This window comes from Falco peregrinus, chromosome 3 (assembly GCF_023634155.1).
Source record: "Falco peregrinus isolate bFalPer1 chromosome 3, bFalPer1.pri, whole genome shotgun sequence".
NCBI lineage: Eukaryota > Metazoa > Chordata > Aves > Falconiformes > Falconidae > Falco > Falco peregrinus.
Genome location: NC_073723.1, coordinates 51,999,924 through 52,021,781, shown reverse-complemented (window position 1 = coordinate 52,021,781; position 21,858 = coordinate 51,999,924). Strand labels below are relative to the sequence as shown.

Here is a 21,858-nt window from a genome sequence, read left to right as displayed (position 1 = left end):
ATTCAGGGCTTGTACTCAAGCCCAAATGCTGTAATCATCTGTATAGTCTGGTATGTTTGTACCTATTTGAACCTGCAACAGGCGTGTGGTGGGAGGTGCTTACACATGGGCAAAGTTGATGGCAGCTGGCTTGAGCTCTAAAAGCCTCAGCTGGAGATCTGCCACCAAAGCCTGCGCAGCTGCTGCCCCTGGTTAAAAATCCTCTCTGAGTGATTAGATAGGCCGGGTACGTGTTGTGGTTACCATCTAGTGCGGGGAGCACCAGCCTTACTTCTCTAGGAATACCCATTCCTCACAGAAGGAAGCTGGCAGTGCCCCCACATTAAGGTTTAGGCAGTGGCTTCCATTAGAGCTTCATCCTCTTACAAGAGGCCTGGATTTGGCTCACCGCTAATGACCTGAGTGGGCTGCATGGGATAAACTCCTTCTGAACAGCACTATAGGAAACACCCTCACATTGTATTGTAGGTTTTAGCAAGAAGAACTAGTTCTCGCCGTGTGTCTGTATAAAAGAACATTATTGTCTGCGCTCAAGTATTTTCAGACTTGCTCTGATTACATAGCTGGGATCTTTTTTTGTCTAATGTAAGAGGCTTCGTGTAATCACTCTTCTAAATCTACAGCTTATGTTTGACAAGTGGGTCATTGGTTAATGGAAGCAAGTAAATCCAGCTGTTTATCTTTTCAGTAAGATTATGCACATTCTGTATGCTTTTGTCTGCTCAGAATGGAGATATGTACACTTTTAATGGCCTCCCTCTATTTTAGAGTAGAGGCGTGAGCCCTTTATTATGTTTTGTCTGTTCCTTACATTTAAATAAAGTCACGTTAGTACTTCAGCTGGTATCGCATTTGATCCACAAATTTATGGTAGCCATTGTGGTACAATTAATTTAATTACTAGGTGTGTTTCTTAAAAAAGCTGTTAATTTGACTTTGTAAGGAAAATTTACTGTTGTACATTGCTTGCAAGTTTTTTTGTTTCCTCATTTCTCCTCCGCAAGCCCCAATATTGGTACGTGTTGCTGGTAGCAGATGCACCTTCCACTAAAGCAGGCCAGCAGTAGCTTTCTCCCAACTAGCTTTGCCTCTTAACAACCAGGCAAGAACATTTTTTGGCTAATTTGAAATCCCAGGATTTCAGAAAGTGCTTAGTATATGTTCTGTAGGGTGCTAATATCTAAAGAAAGCACTTGCAGCACTAGGCTATTAAAGCGTTTGAAGTATGCATGGAAACTTGGTCTAATATGTCACTTTACAAAAGTCTTCTTAGGGAATGCCTGTCAGCAAGATACACTTCTTGACATAGTTGGCAAATCTTTTTTTTCTTTATTCCAAAGTGCTAATATATGTGTAACATGGTTAAAGCGATCTGTGAAAATTACTTTTCCTTGTCATTTGAAGGCTATTTTATTAAAAAACACTTAGGGTAAACACTAAGATGCTAACAAACATTGCCATTGGAAAAAGTCTGTTTTCCATCAATAAACAAGGAAACAAAAACTTTAAGATTAGTAAGAGAATTGTGTAAACCAGCAATTAAATTGTACTTGGAAAAACAGTTTCTTGCTCCCAAATGCTTTAGTGTTTGCAAATAGTAACTATTACTTACAAGTGTGTTGTGGGTCTAAATGCTTAACAGCAAGTCAGAAAGCACAAGTGTAAGAAACTGCCAGCAAGTAAAGAGTGCCTCAGATGCTTACATTTGACCAGTGAGGAGCCTGAAATCACTAAGAGCCTTTTGAATGGTAAAACAAATTTCTGTCAAAAAAATTGCGTGTGTGTAACAAATTTGTTCTAGCCTAAAGAGGAAGCACTCCTTGATTTCTCTGTGAGCCAGTGATCACAAGCAAATCCTTGCAACCCAGTTTTTCAGAGGTGCCTCAGGGATCTCGGTTCTTTATGGCAGCGCCACGTCACAGGAGGTGTGTAAATTCTGTGCATTATGCAGCTCTTAAATACAGGTGTTGCTTCTTGGGGTGGCTGCGTGTGAATGTGCATGCACCTTAGCAGGCAAGTGCTGTAGTACATTCCTCTCAGCCTGGATGAAATGAGGTGTTATTAGCTAATAGCAGTATGTTAGCCAGACAATAGGTATGCTGGGGACTTTGAGGGAAGGAGACCAATTTGACCCAGGTTCTCTGCAGGTGGCTGATAAAGGAAAGTGAAAATTGCCTGCAGAGGATTATGCCTGACAAAGGATGGGTGGGAAAGAATGGGAGAAAGAACAATGGGGAAACCTCAGGTGTGGAAAAAATCCTGAGATGAAAGGGAGGAGGTGGTCACTGAGTTGTAGTAATGGAGAAAGGGTATAGGATTTGCTTAGCTGCAGAGCTGGAAGTACTGCATGGATCAGAAGGCAAACCGTGGAAGAAAGGCTGGGGACTCGCTGTAGTGGTGCTGGGGGTGAAGCTTGCATGGGGTTTTGAGGAAGTTGGTCATAACAGCAGGGCCTGTTTCTGTGCTTGTAAAATGAACAAAGCTGACAGAAATTAGTTTTTGTAAAATACTGTGAACATCCCGGATAAAAAGCAGTTTTCAAGAGAAGGGGCAGGCAGCATGCAAACAAAAAAGCACACCACTTTCTGTGTCACTTGGCACCTGCTAATTTGATCAGCATGTGACATGCGCTAGCTTTGTAAGAGAATAATTTGTAGCACACTGTAAGGACCCGAGGAAACTGTAGAGTATTTTTGCAGCAAGGCACCAAATTCTTGGGCCAGGGTTTACAATCACAGAAACTCTCTCACACTACTGAATGACTTGGCAGTGTGATTTTGATGCTGGTCAGGCATGAATGCGCTTTGTATTTCTTTCACATTAGCTAGAGTATGTAATAATGTTTATGTTGGCTTTTTGCTGGGTGTGGGAGGACAGATGCTTAATTAACAGTTTCCTGGGACAAAGTAACCCCTTCAGATCTTGGTTTGTAATGATCCAGCCCTTTCTGTCAGCTGGTTGAAGCACTTTTGATCCAGTAATAAGGTATCCAAAAATTTTATTGACCACCTGCTGGAACCATTACTTTCTTGCGCCAGCCTTCTCCCTTCCTCTTTAGCAGTGGTGAGCACCAGGTTGGTAAATGTTGACATATGTAATGTTCCTTGTGGTGGTTTATAAACCATGTGCAAGCTTTACATGTCGAGTACCTGTAATGCTGATATTGGACAAGGTGCAAAACAGTACACTGAACAGATCTTAGCCAACAATCATTCCAAAGCATTTATACTTCTCCTCCTTGTGTTATGCAGGTACCAGAGAGTCATGTGGAATATTAAATTACTTGGATAACATCTGCAAATCAAATGGCTATCAGCTTCACAACATTTGTTGTACAATAGGAACAGAGAATCATTGATCCCAAGGGCTGTTGTTAACTTCTTGGCTTGACATTGATATTACATACTAAGTTCTCTGTGGAGTAATGTAACAAGTCATATTGAAAGTCATCATCTACCAGTAAAGGTATCACTTTATTGTGGGATACAGCCATATCTGATTTTCACATGAAAAACTTCTGCCTTGGACAAATGGTGTTGCAAATCTTCTCCTTTGTCCTCTCCCACAAGCCAATGTTGCTTTTATGAACTATATCACTAGACTGAAATGCCTTCAAAGTATGTTGTTATTTTCAGTATGAAATGGTAAGAAGGAACAACAGAGGGGTAGATTGTCCACTCCTACCTGATTTTGTCATCTTTCTGCATTTTTCCAGACACCCCTCTTTAACTCCAAGAAAGCCAAAGATTCCTCAACAGCTGACAATATATAAAGAAATGCTAGACTTTTCTTCTACTCTCTCATATTTCCAGACCCTTCCAGGCTTTTACTGTTTATAACTTCTTTCATTGATTTTGTTTAGGATGTGAATGTCTGAAGCTCTGACTATTTCCGAGGGTAATAGTTGTAAGCTGTACTGTAGGGAAACTTGGAAATCCCCAATCCCCTTTTTTGAGAACACTAGTCTCACTTTCATTTGTCATAGAATGGTTTGGGTTGGAAGGGACCTTAAAGATCATCTTGTTCCACCCCCCCTGCCATGGGCAGGGACACCTTCCAGTAGACCAGATTGCTCAACGCTTGAATTAGGCTGGCCTTGAACACTTCCAGGGATGGGGCATCCACAGCTTCTCTGGGCAACCTGTTCCACTATCTCACCATCCAAAGCTGGGGGTGGGGATTAGTGTTGGACCAGCATCCTCCGACCTGACCTGTCACCTAATGGAGATCCCATTTAATTAAAGTTTTGTCATTCTCTGAAAAAAATCCAGGAATCCAGATTGATTGAACATTTTAAATGTTTTTATTTTGGCTTTCCATGGTCTTTACATTTGAACTCTGACAAAACAAGACTAGAAAGCTAGTTAACGCCTCCATACAAATGGAAGTGGCAATGTTAAATCTAGAACAGCCCCAGCCAAATAGTTCCATCTAAATGCATGTGAATGAGCCATGAGTCAGTCTCCTGCCTCAATTCCTTTCAATCAGTATTAGAGGCAGAGTGAGAAAGTCATCACTCCAAGCATTTATTGATCACAGCCTCAGTTTACAGGTTTTCAGATGAAAGCAGCTACCCCAGGTGTGCCTGAAACTCAGCTACAGCCTGGTAGATATCACTGAACACAAATGTAACAGGCACCAAAGAATTCAAAATTCTGGTTTGGTCTGGAGTTAAAGGAAGTGAAAATTTATTCTTTGGAAACATCCTTCAGTGAGTGTTTCCTGCTCTCACTGGAGTTTTTTGTTATGTAGGAAGTGCTGGATAAAAATGTTTTGGATATTCAGTGTGAACTTCTTGCGTTTCAGGTACAAAGTTCTTTGTATGCTGAAGAGTGCTTCTTTCTAAATAAGAATTAGGGACTTTTTCTTTAAAGCAGCTGGATTTAGCTAAACGCTGAAAGGATTTGATTTAATAAATGTCCAGTAAACCTATTTATTAATTTTAATCTAACAATTAATATTAAAAGCATATAATTAGTCTTAAAATATACCTTCTATTCAAGGGCTTCTGAAATCCTGTTTCTTTGAAGAAAAAAATCCTGGTTTTGCAGACAGTGTTTGAATCTTGAAATAACCCTCTGATTTCTATTTGATTTCTGGAACTACAAAAGGTAACTGCTGCCTTTTTAAAGAAAAATACCCACAGGCTGTGGCTCTTGAAGACCTCTCTCTTTAGTGAGGAATTCATACACTAATGGTCAAATTGGCTTTGCAGCTTATTACACTAAATTTTCAAGAATGCTTAGCTGACAAAGACACTAAGTTTTAGTTTACTCTTCCTCACAGGCAGAGAACACTTCTTAAAATATTAAATGTGACCCCTGAAATATAAATATGTCCATATATTTAAAAATAGACTTGAATTACCTCATAGGTATGTGGTCCATGCACATTGTGTAATTGGGACAGCCCTCTCTTTCTTTCTCTTTATCTGTCTCTCTCCAGGGAAGGCAAATAATCAAGACTTTGCTTAAAGTGGCAGCACTATAATCCCCAAGAGTGGAAAGCTCATTCTTTGTCTACAGGATGTCTGGGGTGATAAGTAGCTGTTTTATTAAAACTCATGCAGTGTTTCTTTGTCCTGGCAAAATTATCATTTGCTGTTTGGTATGGTCAGTTTAAATGCAATGCACCCTGAAATCTAAGGCATGGAATGAACTAACAGGGTGGAGATGGGAGGTTTTATTCAGTGCTGTGTAAACAAGGAAAGTCTGTAAAGTTATAGTTTTGAATTTTCACTTGGAGTTATTTTTATGCCACAGTAGGAGCTTTCCTTTGGGTTGATCAGTGCAGTTGACAGTATGTCAGTGGAATGAGAAATGTGAGTTTTTCTGCATAACCCAGGTCAGCTTAAAACTCATCATATGCCACATCGTATCTGATATACATTCATTGTGCTAGTAACGTTGCTGTTGCTAATTCAATTATGGACATTTGTGTGTAATACGTTATCATTACAGGTCAGAACTGTGCACTAATTTAGGGTGGCGTGAGCTAGTGCGCTCTAATAGGCATGCAGTTGCAGATACCTCATTTGTATTTACCGTAGATGACATGCAAATCTGGATCTCCTAAGTCATCTGTTCTTGATTTACTAAATGAAACTTTTATTCATGGTGTGTGCTATCAGAAATTAGGCTGATTCTGATGCAGCCTAATTAAGCATGCTCATGGTTATATCCATCTTACTGAATCTACTCATGCTGGGAACAGAGTATGTCTATGTAGTACCTTAATGAACTGGGCCTCCCTTGAACAAGCAAGATATGACCAAGACTTAACAGATTAACTTTTTTTTAGCTCTTCCCAAACTTTCTTCCTGATTTTCTTTATTCATTTACTTTCAGAACTAAACGCTGTTGGCCGCCTTCTACAGTGAAAGCCTGTTTCTGCACAGGTTTCTGATAAACACACACACTTGAGTGCTAAAATAACTGATTTTGCTCTACAGTGTGTAAATCTGTTGCTTCGCACAATTCTATTAATCTTCATCCTGATAGAGGAAAACTATGCGAACAGTTAGAAAGCAGACTATATTGACCAGGACTGCTGCTTTACAAAAGCTGTTGCTACCTCCTAACTGCTTGTTTGCCTGAAATGAGGATTTCTCATTCTTTTTCCCGGTAGAAAAACTGTGCTTCTGACAGGAGTGTTCATGAAACTCCTCTAAAAAAGTGAAGCACATGGGCCAAAATAGTCATACTTACATGGTGTTTGCTGCAGCTTGAAGTTGTAGCTGAGGTGTATTCTGAGAGTCCAAGGAATATCACACTGATTCCTTTATGAAATTCAACATGAACAGAGATATTAGAAATGAGAGATGTTTGCTGGCCACTCTGGGGTTAAACATCTCTTTCTTGATCTCAGCCCCTGCCCCCAAAGTTATCCAAGCAGTGGGGAATTTCTGCAGTCATTAATTGTATTTATACTTTGGCTATGTCACATAGAAAGCTCCCTAAAACTGTGTGTGTTTTTTTAATCTTCTGACAAATATATCAGCAGAAGTCTCTAGTGTGGCCATCACCTCTGTTTTCAGAGGCTGTGCATTGGTTGCTTCTTATCAGCGCTAAAATACTCATAATTTATTTCCACATTAGCTGCCTAATATAATATTCTGGCTTGAGCATGCCTGAGGTCTTTCTGACACTGCATTTTGGGCTTTTAGGGGATTTCACTCTCAGGCGTTATAAATCACACTACATGGCCTTTTTATTGCAGTAAGTGAAGCCTGGAGCAAAAAAGGAGAGAGGAACTGAAAGCAAAAGCTTTGAGGGGGAAGGAGCAACCAGATTTTGGAGAATGGCATTCAGGCCTGTTGCAGTGCTCACCAGTGTTTCCTCTGCCTGGTTCACCGTGGCAGAAATCAAAGTACTGAAATGCATGTGCTGGGGTAAGGTGGTGACTTTTCCCCATCAGCAGCACATCTGGTACTTGCTATATTGTCCGGGGGAAGTATGGGATTGCCTTGTAGCCAAAGTCAGGTGGGAAACTGTGAACAGCAGGCTAAAGTGACACAGGAGCAGGTTGCCCTGAGAGGATGTGACATCTCCATCCTTGGAGATTGTTAAGATTTGACTAGACTATGATCATCAAATATGACCTGATCTTGTGTTGGGGGTGATCCTGCTTTGAGTGGGAGATTGGACCGGACAACCTCGATCAGTTGGTCCTTTCCAGCCATTGCTTCTGTGGTTCTTGGTGCTTGGAGATCTATTACATCAGGTTCTGTAATTCTCCCCCTTAGCATTAATTCCTTTCCTGGCTCTTTGCTTTGCTTAGTCTGCGTACCACTTGTGAGTACTGGATTTCAGTGCTTTCAACATACCATAGGTGGAGCTTTTTTATCAACACCGTGCTGACCTCTTATTTTTCAACCTGCTTTTCTATTTGTACGCCTACTTCATGTAAAATCTATAAAGGCAGAACAGATGCACAGGCACCTAATAATAGCACCAGGTTCCTCTTTCTTGTTCTGTGCCACTGGATCCATGCCTGAGACGTCTTGGCTCAGAACAGTGAAAGTGGGAAGAAGATGCTGGTGCTTTCCTGCACGTCAAGAGTTGTGTTTGTGGGCATGCAGTGCTCAAACAGAGATGTAAGTGGAGGGAGTGCTGTGCAATACGGAATCCGTACTGTGCCCCGTGCTCTGCCCGACTGTGGTAGGTCAACCGAAGCAGCATGTGCTTTCTGAAAACCATCACCAAGCTTCTTTTGCCATGGCCTGGCTCAGCCTCTGTAAAGGTAAGGTGTTGCGTTGAGGCAGTGTGTGTTCTTTTGACCTTGAATCCTAATGCAGAGGCAGGAAGGGGTCTGAGGCAACAAGGCTGCTGTGCTGTCCTCACCTGCACTTCTGTAGCTTTGCCAGTACATGTTTTAAAAACAGTTTTGGAGACATCAGTAAAAAAGCTTCTGTTTTTTTGCCACCGGCAAAGAAATAAAAATATTTTTATAAGTTAGGGTAGTGGAGTATATTACTGCTTGCTGCCTAGCAGGGCAGGTAGGGTTATGTCTGGCAGATAAAAACCTGCTATAGGTTATTTTTATATTCTGTCACCATGTAGCATTTCTGGCTTCTCCATGCTCTTGAGCATTACTAAGACACTGGCCTTTTAGCAGAAAGTATTTTGTTGCTTGTTTTGAGAAAGATTCAAAGGCAATTCTCTGGTGGGTTTACTGTTGCCAGATGAATGCAAGATTTCTCAATCAAGTATGTCAGCTGCAAATGTCTATAGGTCAGTTACTGAAAGAAAAATTTGAGTATATTTGAAAACCTGGCAGAAAGAATATATAAAACCTCCTGTCCTGGTGTTCAGAGGACCATGACAAATTGGCAGACTAATTTTGAGTTTTGTTAGATTGCTCTCTATGTGTATTAATGTATACATCTGACTTAAATCCAAGTAGTTTCTCAGCAGTCCAAGTGCTGCGCAGCTGGTGTTTAGTTATTGATTGTATTCACCTTACAAGCTCTCTGTGAACCCAGAGTCCATATCATGAGCATAATCATGTAAACTAAGCTTTCAGCAAAGTGGCATTTCAGTCTGAAAGGTTAGATAAAGATTGGTTAAAATTTTGTAAAATCACTTTCTTCACACAGAAAGTCTGAGGTATAAACCTGATCAAACTCATACTTCAGACCTTTTAATAAGATACTAGCATGTGCCTCTGAGAACACATTAGAAATACTCATTGCTTCCAATAGATCTGTCACCTTAAAATTAATTTTAGAGAGTTGAATTTAGGAGTGCCTTTTTTTTTTAAGATGTTGGTATATCTGCCCAACTACTTCTTGCTCTTTCACATCCAACAGCCTTGAGGTCTTACAGTGATGTTTAGAGTCTGTGCCCATAGTTGCTCTTGCTGGATTCTCCGTAGAGAAAACAATTTGTAAACAGTTGGATAGTTTATTTTTCTAATGTGGTAAATGTGAGTTTTGATCCACTATTGGGACACAAGGGTAGGCTTTACTGTGGTGAAGTTCTGATCTGCCGTCTATGATTGGCATTGCTCTGTGGTTAACATCCAGCTTTGAAGGATGTGTCTACGCAAGGTGAGATATGCAGAAATTGTAGAGATATGCTAAGAGGGGGGATGGGAAACCCTTTTAAATGAAGGGGAGGAAGACATGAGGGGTTGTGTGAATGGCAGTGCCAGCAGTTCGGCGCCACTACCCTGGCAAGTTTGGGTTTTGCCCCTTTCATGTTTCTGACCCAGGCAAGTCATGCCATCAGCTTGCTTCCCTGTGTAAGCCTGGGAACAGGAGGACGCTGCAGATGTGCAGTGCAGCTTGGCAGGTGTTGTACTGCACTCTTCAGTGAAGCTGTAAGCAGGGATATAGGGTTTGGTAACTTGGCTATCCTGGTGCTTGGGGCTGGGAGGGAATCCAGGCGGAGCAGTGGATGCAGGAACAGGGGAAAAAAAGCATCCATGAACTTAGACCTTCCTATGCTTTTTTTTTTTTTAATGATTAGGAGTCCACGGTTTCTGACACCCTCGTGTTCCCATACCATTTAACATTTATGCACGGTTTGGTTAAAGTGCCTACCGTACGGAACACAGAACCTGCTCTGGCGAGCCGCGGACGGCGGAGCAGGCGGTGGAGCTGGCCGTTGCTCCAGGCGCACCGGATCGGAGGGAAGGTGTCGCGGAGCGCCGGGCGCTGCTTCCCTGTCGGGGTTGCGCGGCCGCCGCCCGGGCGGTGCAGCAGAGCGGCGGGGGCGGGGGCTCCGGCCGAGCCCAGAGGAGCTGCCCGAGGCGGGGAGGGGCGGGTAGCCGTGGGCTACCGCGCTCGGAGGTCCCCGTCGTTTTGGTAACGCAGGGCGAAGCCGCAGCCGCCGCTGTCACGGGCGGGGGCGGCACGTCCCCCGGCCCGTTGCCGGAGGGGAGCGGGACGCCTTCCTGCGAGGGGTGCACGGGGCTGCCCCAGCGCTTTGTCTGCCTGCGCCGGGCAGGGCCGCCCCGCGGCTCGGGCGCTCTCCGCGGGCCCGCCACCCGCGGGGGACGGCGGATCCCCCCGCACGCACGGGGCGAGCGGCTCTTTGTGCGGGGGCGCGGGGCGGGGCGCCCCCTCCCCCTCCCCGGGCGCAGCGGGGCGGCCGCGGCGCGGCGGGCGGCGAGGCGCGGAGTCGGCCGGTTGCCATGGCGAGAGGCGGTCACGTGGGGCGCGGCGGCGGCGGGGCTGACGTGCGCGGCGGGGCGGGGCGGCGCGGGCGGGCGGGCGGCGACAGTCGGCTGCCGCCACCTTCCGCACACCAGCAGCGCGGGGCTCTGCGGAGCGGCGGGAGCGCCAATGCCCGGACCGACCCAAGCCCTGTCCCCAAATGGCGAGAACAATAACGACATCATCCAGGATAACGGGACCATCATCCCCTTCAGGAAGCACACGGTGCGGGGGGAGCGCTCCTACAGGTACTGCGGCGGCGAGCGGGGCGGCGGCGGCCGGGGGGGGCTGCAGCGCGGGGGGCGGTTGCATAAGGCGGGCGGGCTGCAGCCCCTGCCGGCGGACGGGCGGGCGGCCGGGGGCTGCGGCGTGCGGCGGCGCTCGCATTGTCCGGCTGGCAGGCGCTTGGTGAATAGGCGGGATGTCTGCGGGGGCTCGCTCGCCCGGGCGGAAGAAAGGCGGTTAGAAATAATGAAGAAAAAAAAAAAACCACAAAAGGAAAAAAGGGGGAAGGAAAGGGGGGGGGGGGGAAGGAAAGGAAGGAAATAAAGAGCTCCGCGCAGGCGGGCAGCTCCCCCTGGAAAGAGCCGCAGCACCTCGCTGCGGATCTCGGAGGCGGCGCCGTGCGGGAGGCGGCGGCCGGGGATGGCGGGGCGCGGGCAGCGCCTGCCTGGCCCGGGTACCGCACCGGGCACTGCCCTGCGGGGCGGCCGCGGCCGAGCGCCCCCCGCACAGCGGCCCGGGGGTGCCAGCGACCCCCGCTGATCGGGGCGGGGGTGACAGCCCCCCCCTCCCCGGTGTTTGCGCGGGTGGGGGGGAGGCGGCTCCACCCGCCCCCCCGCCCGCCGGGGCCAGCCTAATTTTCTATTTATCTATCGTTTTTCGTTTGGGGGGGGGGGGGGGGGGGCGCACGTCCTTTGTCGCAGTTGTAGGGATTTTTGTTGAATGGTCTGGCATGCGTTGCTGGCAGCGCTTCTGCATTAACATCCCTGACAATATGTTCCGGCAGATAAGCTCATTAAAATTGTTTGCATTGTTTGATAAGGGTCGCGGCGCAGCCCGGAACGCAACTGGTTTTATGTGCTCCTGGCTGCCGACTCCAAGGGTGATAATACAGCCGGTAGCTCCCCTTATGTTAACATACAGTTATTTTAAATACTGCCTGGATGACAGCAAGCAATGCCTCTGCAGAGAACACGCCCCTTAAAGCTGATACTCAAACAGCAGGAAATGATGCTGCTTGCAAATATCTGACTAAAGTGGCGAGTTGTTTGCTCGATTAGATGAAAACAAATGTGGATGACTTGGCTTGTTTGTCGGAAGAAAAATCACAGTGGGTTTTTTTTTTTTCTGCCTGAGGAGTAACAGAGCTGCTACCGGCATCGCTGGCCATCAATAACCTCAGCGGTGGATCTCATTGTTGATCATAGGCTGATGGGTGGTTGCGAAATGTGTTGGAGACCCAAGTGTGTGGTTTGTCTCAATACCGCAAAATCTAGCCTGTCCCTCTCTCTGAATCTATTGATGCGTTGTGTAACGAAGTCCAGATGCACACATTTAGCACAAAGTAGCAAAAGTGCTTTTGTGAAGACCTATTTCTATTTGCAGAAAGGTTGGAGCTCCTACTTCCTATATCTAAATTTCAGCTGAGCAGAAGAAGGTTCTGGTTTAGAGCAAAGCTGTTATTTCTATCACATGCCTAAGCAGAAATTTGCAATAGATTTGAAATTAATTATTGTGCATCTACCTTTGGTTATTCTGACATGTCATGGATGTGTCATAGGTGCTACTGGTTGCTATCTCACTGCTTGCCTTTGGAAGGGTTCTCTGGAAAATCTCTGTTGAGTGGGGTTCTCCATTATGCTTTTGCAATAGGCTTGTATGTGATTTTCTGCAGCCATCAACAAGTTGGTTTTCTTGTCCTTCTGCCTGTCATATCGTACACTGAACTATGCCTAGAAAAGGCACTTTGTGAGGCTGCTGTGTTAAGCACATGATGACAGATATAATTATATACTTGCCCAGTTTTCCAGAAACTGGGAAGTTATTCTGCATCTGAGTAGCCTTTTATCCAGAGGAGTGCTCCTTAGTCTTGTAAAGCTTTGTATCCATTTGTATCCATACCTAAGGCAATATAAAGGAATGTAGAGCTAGTAATACTAACATCACATGATTTTAGGGCAGTAAGTAAATAATCCAATTCAATGTATTTCATAAATAAACCTTTAATGCACAAATAAAAATTGCCACTGGGGAATCTTATTTAGGCTTGCTTTGCCTTGTGGAAACCTACCCTGATTTACAGAGTCCTGGCACCTTTATCTGTTTATTTCCCCCTTTCTTCAAGGGGGGAAGCAATACTTACTTTGTTTTCATCTATTTCTTAAGTGCTTTATGAAGTAAATGTCAACCATAACAGAAAGGGAACCTTAAAATATGTGGAAGCTGTGGTGAAACTTCTCCTTGATACTGGAGAAGAATGGGCTTTTAACTTCCATGAAAACCTTAGTCGTTAGACTAGTTTGGTCCTTGCCATGTTTGTGTTGCAGCAACATCACTAGATGTAACGGATTAATACTGTCAGTGTGGTGCCATGCTGACTTGGGAGCAGCCTGTACAACTTCGCCATATGACATATTGCTATGCCTTTCATTGTCGGGCTGGTTTGTTCCGTCTGTCTAGAAATATGAAATAAATACGTCATTAAGCACAGCCTGGAGCATGACATCAGATCAGCAGTTGTACGGATCGGGAAGTACGTACTTTGCTCGCAATGCACTTGTGTACTGCAGCTTTGCTTGTAAGTTAAACTGCATCTATCATGCGTGTAGAGGTTCAGTATTTGCCTTTCACTTCTCTCTCCTGCAATATGAGCAAGGCTTTCTCATTTTACTTTTTTTAACATGCTCTGTTCATGAATATTTTAAAACAGAAGTGTTTGTTGATCAGAGTAAATTTATGCTTACCAGTTTACCAGTAGATATTCTCCCACTTAAAAAACCCCACAACTAAACAAAAAACCAATGTTGCTATTTAAAATACCAGCTCCTACCAAAGATTTGATATCCAGATTCTGAAGTAGGTTTAAAAAGGGCTGAAGTTTATACTGTTTTACAGCCTAGGAAGCTGACATGATAGGAGCTGCCCGAAGTTATCCACTGAGTTGAGGATGCAGCAAGGAGCTGAACCTATACCACGAGTCCCAGCCATGTGCTCCGTATGCAAAGCCACAAATAGTTTTCCCGTCTTCCAAAGGACATATTAAATTTTGCAGACAGGGACATGCAGGCCTGAGGTGTTAAGTTTCTTATCCCAATTTACTTAGCTGGTAAACGGAAACCAGGCACTTTGGCATAAAATTCAGTCACACGGAGATGTTACCTTTCAGAGTAAATAACTGTAATCAATCTGTATTTCTCTAGTGAAATGCTGTTGGCCCAAAATAGACTTGAGCTCATTTCAGAGAACGGCATTACATTTAATTATAGTTTTACTTGCATGATCAAAGACGACTGAAAAAAATCAATGAAAAAGCAAATCAACAGCTGTGTGGAGAATTTTTTTAAACAGGGCATGTCTACAGTGCTTTTTTGTGAGACTCCTGGCATCTTATGTGGTTGAGCAGCTCATCACATGTTTAAAAGCTAGCTATACAAAGAGTTTGAATACTTTCAGGTTTGAATGGCACACCTAGCTTAAACCACTGGGGTCTAATAGGGACAAACTGTTGTACTCTCCTTTGTAGGATACCATGCCTAACTCTTGGTTTATCTATGTGCTGCTAGAAAAATGGCTTTCTCGTCCTTCATACACCAGTTATATTTAGTTTTGTATGCAGAACTTTCACAAAGGGGGCTAAATTCCTGATTATTTTTCTTCAAATCACTAAACTAAAATAAATTAAAACAAACAAAAAAACCCAACCCCTCTTTCTGATCTATGAGCATGTCCTTTTCTAATGGTATCTGGTTTAAATGTTTGGTTTTCCTGAGTGTTGTCTTCCTTTTAGCAGCCATTAAGCTACTGATGTGCGATGGTGCTGTCCATAATAATGAAAGCTGGACAGAAGCCATGACTTCCTCACCCGTGGCTGTAATGAACTGTGGGGTGTTACAGAGTGTATCTGCCTGTCTTTTACTGCAGTATGAGCTGGTAACTTCCACGATGGAAGTCGTTATAGCAAAATCCGTTTTGGGCTTTGCCTTCCAGGCTCCCGATGAATTGCTGGACACAGGCTGGCCCCACGCGACAGAGCATCCTCCCCACTGCAGGACGTGCCCCTGTTGCTGGCAGCTCAGTGCCTCCGCACGTGTGCAGCTTGGCGCAGGGTACAAAGGGAGACTTACGGCTTCGCCTTACTCTGGGAAGAAGGCATTTCTTGCTCTAAAGTTAGGTTGCGTTGAATATGGTAACTAGGTAATTCCACTGAAGAAAAACAGACCATACGTGTTGATAAAAATAATATATTAAAGGCCCAAACTTGCTGAGAATGGGGAAGACAATACAGAGTAAAAGCAGTGAGTTGTCTTCTCACTTCATAGTACAGAGAGGTGTGACTGTTTCCATCCTCTGAAACTGTAAATGCTAGTCAAGGAAAATGCTACTAAATATGTTTTTGAATCTTTTTGAACTGAAACATTATTTTCAGAGGTGCTTGTTGTTGGCCTAAATGCTACTGTTGCAGATTACGAGAATTTTGCCCTAGATTTCACTGGAAGTAGGAGAAAGGCAGTAATAAATGTTTGTTTAAAAAAAAACAACCCATAAATCACACCCAATAATTTTGGCTTGAGCTTTTCTAAAAGTGGTATTTGTGATAACTCCCTTGTCTGTCAAGCATCTGGACTGCAACAGGATAGTTACTAGCTATCTGAGAGAAGACTCCTGATGCCTTACAAACAACAGCTACTAGCCAGTGTAAGAGGGACCGTGCAGAAATCTTTCCTTGGTTCCTGTGAGCTTAGGTACCCTCTATTTTCTCTTCTTTCACTTTCATAAAGCTGTCATTCTGTCGCTGCCACTCTTCATTAATCGTGTTTTCTGATTAGGGAGTACTCTGCCTAGGGAGAGCTGTTTTGGTGAATGTCTTCTGCTGGGCAGGTCCAGCTCTTAAGGGTGAAACTGTCTGATGATAACTGGGAATCACATGTGAGTGCATGGCAATGTCTCAGAAGGTTATGAGGATGACTCTGCTCAATACCGCATTGGTAGTTTGAAGCCTAGATAGTCTGTGCCTGTGTTACTGGGCTACCTCTCTTGACCTGGATTTAGATCTTCCTTGAAGGAAATACCTTCACAATGTTTTGGCACTTGTAGCTGTTTGTTAAAATCGGGGGCTAAGAGAGAGGTAGCTTTATGGAGAGGGGAAAAAGGAAAACAACACCCCGCAGACAGCCCAGTTTGTGTGAGGAAATGAAAGCAACTTTCAGACAGCACCATCTTCTCAGCTTGCACCCAAGCGCTATCACCGAAAAGGTCTCAGTACGCCTAATTTGCACCCAGCCTCTGTGGGTTTTGGAAACATCCTGTAGGTGGGAGGCTGCATTCTGGTTTTTGTTGCATGGTGTGGGGTTTTTTTAAGCTACCTCGTTCAGCTGCATAGCAACAGCAGTGTGTTTCTGGCATGCTAAAAAAAAAAAAAAAAAAAAAAAAAGAGTGGGTTTAGGGTATGTAAGAACTGAACCTGCTACTGTCACTTTTAGAAATAGACATTTTGGCTTCTGCCTAGTTTTGTCAATCTAACCTTCCTGGAAAGCAAGCACTGAAAAATATGCTGCATTGTGAAAGAAAGGTGACTTGGAGTTGGGGCTGTGGATCAAGAGAGCCTGATTAAAGCTATTTGAGTTTTCCTTTGCTGCATGAATGGCTAGTTTGAGGGAGGTGCAGCTACATCATGACAAGCAGACTGGAGCACAGGAACGTTCTCTCAGGTGGCATACTGGACTAACCTTTTGAGATACCAAACTTGGTTTGGGGAGGCAGTAAGAAAAAATAAGTGTAGTAGGTTTACATTTCAAGTCTTGGCATTTGAATGAGTGACTTGCTTTTTAAAATATCTCCAGAAGTTTTGGGTTTGGGGGCTGGGGAGGAGGTTAGTTTAATCTGACAGTGTTTTCTCCTTCCTCCTGCCCAAAGCTAATTATAGCGAAGGCTTGGTAAGGAAGAAGATAAATCGTGTGCCAGCTTTTCATTTTGGAGATGCAACTTTCAGCCTTTGTTTGATAATTGGAAACGAGTGGTCTTGCTACATCTGTTCTCAATCACGCAAACCACTGAGCGGGATGGCACGAAGGCTGTAATGCGGAGTAAATGTGGTGGCGGCGGCAGCAAGGCTCACGCTGCACTGGGACAGCATTTGGATAAGTGCGTCCTCCTTGCTCCCTGAATCCTGGCCTCTAGCTAGCGGCGCTGATTGCTCACTTCCAGTATTGGTCCTAGGGAACGTAAATGGAAAACATCCATGTTTCTTCTGTGGATGGTGTTAGCTGAGCACTGCGTAGCTGTTTGGATCTTGCTCAGATCTCTGCTGCCTGACTCACTGATAAAGCATCTTACTTGTATTGTTTCATTATAATTAGGTGGGAGGGGAAGGGGAATATCATCTATAAAATTTACTGAACATGCATTTAACTGTTGGGGTTTTAAAAGTGGTGGCTTTTTAATTTTTAACATAGTTCTGCTGTCTTCATGCTATCGCTTATTTACTTCAAAATTAAAAACTTGCCTGTGATATTTTGACAGAGGTTTGTCTAGTTTTCTGGCAGTATACAGAGTTATTTAATATTTGCTGGAGAAGGCTCTGTATACTGAAAGCACACCTATTAAACGGCTGAGCTTAATTACTCTGAAATTATTTCTTATTTCCCATAGAGCCCCATGCTTAGTGAAGGGTGCTTTTGTGTTAAATCTGGTTTTTTGTTAGGCTGTCCAAACAGGAAACGTAAACATCCATCAGCGAGTCGAGACTTAAGGATGTAGCTTCCTTAGGAAATCCTGCAACTGTGCCAAATCGTTCTGCCTGGAGAGGAATACGCCATGCAGGTTGTAGTCTTGATCTCCGGGCCTCGTGTACAGCTGCCTTGCGTTGCTTACTGAGGCTGACGGAGGGAAGGAAGGGGTTTGAAGTGCAGGAGAGGAGGGGGAAGGTGGAGCCTGTGGGTTTGGGTCCTGTGCAGATGAAGGGGCAAGGACAGAAACATTGGCGTGAGCCTGTGTGAATTTAAACAGAAACTTAGAGTGGTCTGGAACAATATTTAAACAAGCTATGGAAACGGACGAATTGTCGGTTTGGATTTTGGGATGTCTTCGTGTGAAATGGGCCCTTCTCCGGTGTGGCAGCTGACAGAGTAAAGGAATAGCTTATTTTGCTCTAATGGTATAGTGTAAAGCAACACTGTATGTCCTGTCTTTTTATATGGTTGTGTGTATTGTTTCAGAGGTTTAATTTTCATTATTATGTTCTTGGCGATTTGGAACCCTGAGTGAGATCCATGGACTTTGGTTTTATCTTTTAGGAGTAACTCAAGTGAATATCCCCCCTGCAGCAGGGTTTCTTAGTACCATGCAGATTACAGATAGATTTCCTGCCCAAGCAGCTGTAATTATTCAGAGAGGCACATGAATGCAAATTCTTGCCTGTCACTCTGGAATGCAGTGTTGATGCTCAGAAGGGCTTGCTGGCAATATGTATTAAACAGTTTTGGGGGAATGAAAATTCATTTTGGGCAAATTTTACATGGTTGTTAGACTTTGCTTCTTAAGGTTAATCTCTGTGGAGCTAGTCCAGCAGTATCATGAATAGGAAGCACTGAGATATTTGAAGTAGAGTATGCATTTGCTTTACTTATGGATTCAGTGTTATACAAATCATAGTTTATTAAAATAACTATAGAATCTGTGAGTAATTGTTTGTATGGAAGTGGATTACATGATCCAGTGAAATGAAAATCCCACAGGAGCTTTCATATACAGAAAGACCGTGGTGTGTAGGAGTGCTGAGAACATGGAGGCAATGAAATGATAATTGGTTGAATAGAAGAGGTACATTTTCCTAAAAAGACATCATTCACATGTAAATAGCCATTCTGTTGGAAACCTTGATATGCAGCAAGGCATTAATTGTATTTTACTAGATTATTTTTTTGGGTCCATATCACTCCCTGCCCACATTAGGTTCAAAGTTGTGCAAGATGTAGGCTCTGAATCAGGATCTGAAAAAACTGTTTTCAGTCAACACATTCATGTTGTGTCAGTTGTCAGACTCAAGGAGGCATAAGGCGTATTTTCTTTTTTTTCTTTTAATATGTATTTCTGCCTGCAGAAGTTTGGCCCTCCAATGTACATTTTTAACCTGTGGTCCCCAAGTGTGAAATGAGTTTCCCAGCAACGGGGATGCTGTAGAACCGCCTTGCTTCTTAAGCAGCTCTGGTTGTAATATGATGAGGTGTTTTCTTCCACTACTACTTTAAGCACACACACACACACACACACACACACACACCCTTCTAATTGTTCCTGAAGTGCTGCACAATATGGACCTGGTGGTGCTGGTGAACAAGATGAACATGAGTCAGCAATGTGCTCTTGCAGGGAAGAAGGCCAAAACCCATGCTGGGCTGCATTAGCAGGCATGTAGCCAGCAGCTCCAGGGAAATGATTATTCCCCTCTGGTGCTTCTGAGGCCACGTCTCTCATACTGTGTCTGAATTTGGCCTCTCCAATTTGAGAAAGACGGTGACATACTGAAGTGAGTGGGGTGGAGGGCCACCAGGATGGTCAGTGGGCTGGAGCACATGAGCTGCATTTGGTCAGCTTGGAGAAGAGCGAGCTCAGGAGAGGGAAAAGTCTCATTGCAGTCGTTAGCTGTCTAATAGGGGAGGTGTGTAGAGAACTTGGAGCCAGGTCTCTGAGGTACACAGTGAAAGGAGGAGAGGCAATAGCAGTCAGCAGCTGCAACAGTAGAAATGGCTTTAGATACTGGGAGAAAAAAATTTACGGTGGGGGACGGTCAAACACTGGAAGAGGTTATCCAGGAAGGCTGTGAAATATCTGTCCTTGGAGAGACTCAAAACTCTGCTAGATGGGACCATTGGCAGCCTTCTCTTGCTGGATCTGCAGCGAATGGGAGGTTGGAGCAGATATCTCTGGAGTTCCCCGCCTACCAGAGCTGCTTTATGATCCTGTCCTGTAACTCTTAGTAGGCATAAACAGCTCTTGAGTTCAAAACAAACACAGCATACAAAACAGTCATGAAGTCAGGCACTTTAAAAGTGAAAGGCATGTCATGCGACAACAAATTTAGTACTGCCAGCCAGATGAAATCATCCTATCATCAAAGGTTTCAAATCAAAAAGAAAAATGTGTGTATGCAGTCTCAGTTAAGACTACCTCAATTTCAACTGTTTTCTAGGTTAATTTTTGCAAAAGCTACACTTCTGCTGCTGCTGCAGTGTATTAATTACTTCATATTGCATTCTCTAAATCACTGGGAGCAGCTTCTGCAGCTTAGTGCCCAGGGATGACTAAAAGTTTGTAGACACACAGTAGAGCAAATGGATATTTTTGCTTTGTCATGTAATTAATTATGTATATTCCAGTTAAAGAATATGTCTTGAAATTAAAAGCTGAAAAGTTGATGCATGACAAAGTCCTGTTCTCTGTATCATATTACATCATCTGCGAGTAGAAAAGGTGTATTGTTAGTCCCTCTATAGCTAGCGCAGGAGCTCTCCCATGAGAGTGCTCTCTGAGTTAGCTTTGCATGCCTCGGACAGCCAGGCTTTATTAAGTGTCTCTTGGTAGGAAACAGCAGCTACGTGTTGGGAGAAGGGCTTTGCGTTTCCCCTTGTTTAATCCTCTGGTTTTCCCTTCTTCACAGACTTGCCCTCTTCTGAAACCGGTGGATGCTCAGTGCCCATCTCCTGCTGAGTCACTGCCCTGCTCGCCTGGCTCTGTGTGGGGGTGTGAGGCGCTTGGAGGCTGCTCAGGCCCCCCGTCAGGAGGGCTGTATAGTATTACAAAATCTCCTTTGCCATTACGTTATGCTTGGAGTAAATCAGCATGTTACTTTAGCCTTTCACCTCCAAACGTATACATGTCAGGGAGGAGGAGGAGGGCAGCAAAACCCTGGATAGGTCAAAACTAAATTCATTTGGTGACTTCATCTGACTCTAGTTGGATCTCATCCCTGCTGAAACTCCCAAGCCTGCCCACAGCCTTTTCTGGACTTAGAAGGCGGAAACAGCAGGAGTCGGGAGCAGCAGGCTGCCTGCCCTGCCAGAGCTGCCACCGAGCTGCAGCGTGGCTGCTGTGCTGGTGGGTTATGCCTCCAGCATCGTGCTTTGGGTGCCTGACAGTGTTGTTTTTTCTTAATCAGGAGTTCTGATTGTTTTGATCCCTTCCTAATCAGGGAAGGACATTTCCATGGTGTAGATGCAGGTGGCTGCTTAGGTGCGTGGCTGTACCCGCATTGTTTTGCCTGGGAGTTCGCGCAGGTGGGGCAGTGGGTTTGGGGCCAAGCTCTTCTCTGCTGCTGTCTTCATTTTCCAGTAAATCTGCATTTGCTAAAGCATATGAGGATCTACTTTCTGAAAATGCAACTAGTCATCGACCATCTAGTGGGAGCAAAAAGATAGGAGGTTCCCTTGTTCTTTGTAGAACCCGGGCTAGGAACTGAGGCTTCCTAACATCTGCAGCCTCTCGAGGCATCCCTCCGCCACCATGATGAGTGTACTCAGCACTGCTGTTACCTTGCATTTTTTAACCTCTTAGCAATCCTTTAGCAGTGTCTGCATGTATGCTTAGTAATCTGTTATTTTCCATGAGTGGAAGAAAAAAATGAATAAAAGGAGAATTAAACCTCCCATGTGTGTCTTGGTGAATTGAGACTTTGTTTCACAGAAGATTAAGTGTTGGTTTATTCATCAGCTTTTTCAAGGTTTTCTAGTTACAAAATGGTCATAGATCCTCTTTTGTTTTCTAAAATGTAGGTGTTCCTAATTGAATTGTTTACTATATAATGCAAGTCTGAGAATTATTTTTTCTCTGAACTAGTTCCCCCCCTCCCCTCCATCCCCTTGTCTGTTGTGAAAGGTAGGCTGGTTGCCAGTGTCTGTTTATGAAAATTTTACAGGTTGAATGTTGTCCTTCAGGGCATCAGAGCAGCAATTCAAGCTTAAGATCTTGGAGTTGAAAGCCTT

The 21,858-nt window shown here is 44.3% G+C and overlaps 1 protein-coding gene across 5 annotated transcripts in view; it reads left to right on the top strand.

The window, feature by feature from the left end:
• The window catches only part of MAPRE2 (microtubule associated protein RP/EB family member 2), a 99,913-nt gene that overhangs the window by 32,131 nt on the left and 45,924 nt on the right, over positions 1-21,858 (top strand). The window contains exon 1 of one of the 5 annotated variants that reach the window (XM_055799045.1): positions 10,703-10,908. The exons of 3 other annotated variants lie outside the window; for them this stretch is intronic. In XM_055799045.1, the coding sequence (XP_055655020.1) occupies positions 10,821-10,908 (88 nt within the window). In that variant the 5' untranslated portion in view covers positions 10,703-10,820. Of the gene's footprint in view, positions 1-10,702; positions 10,909-21,858 lie in introns of those variants that run through there. One more of the 5 variants, XM_055799043.1, reaches the window with a different exon arrangement.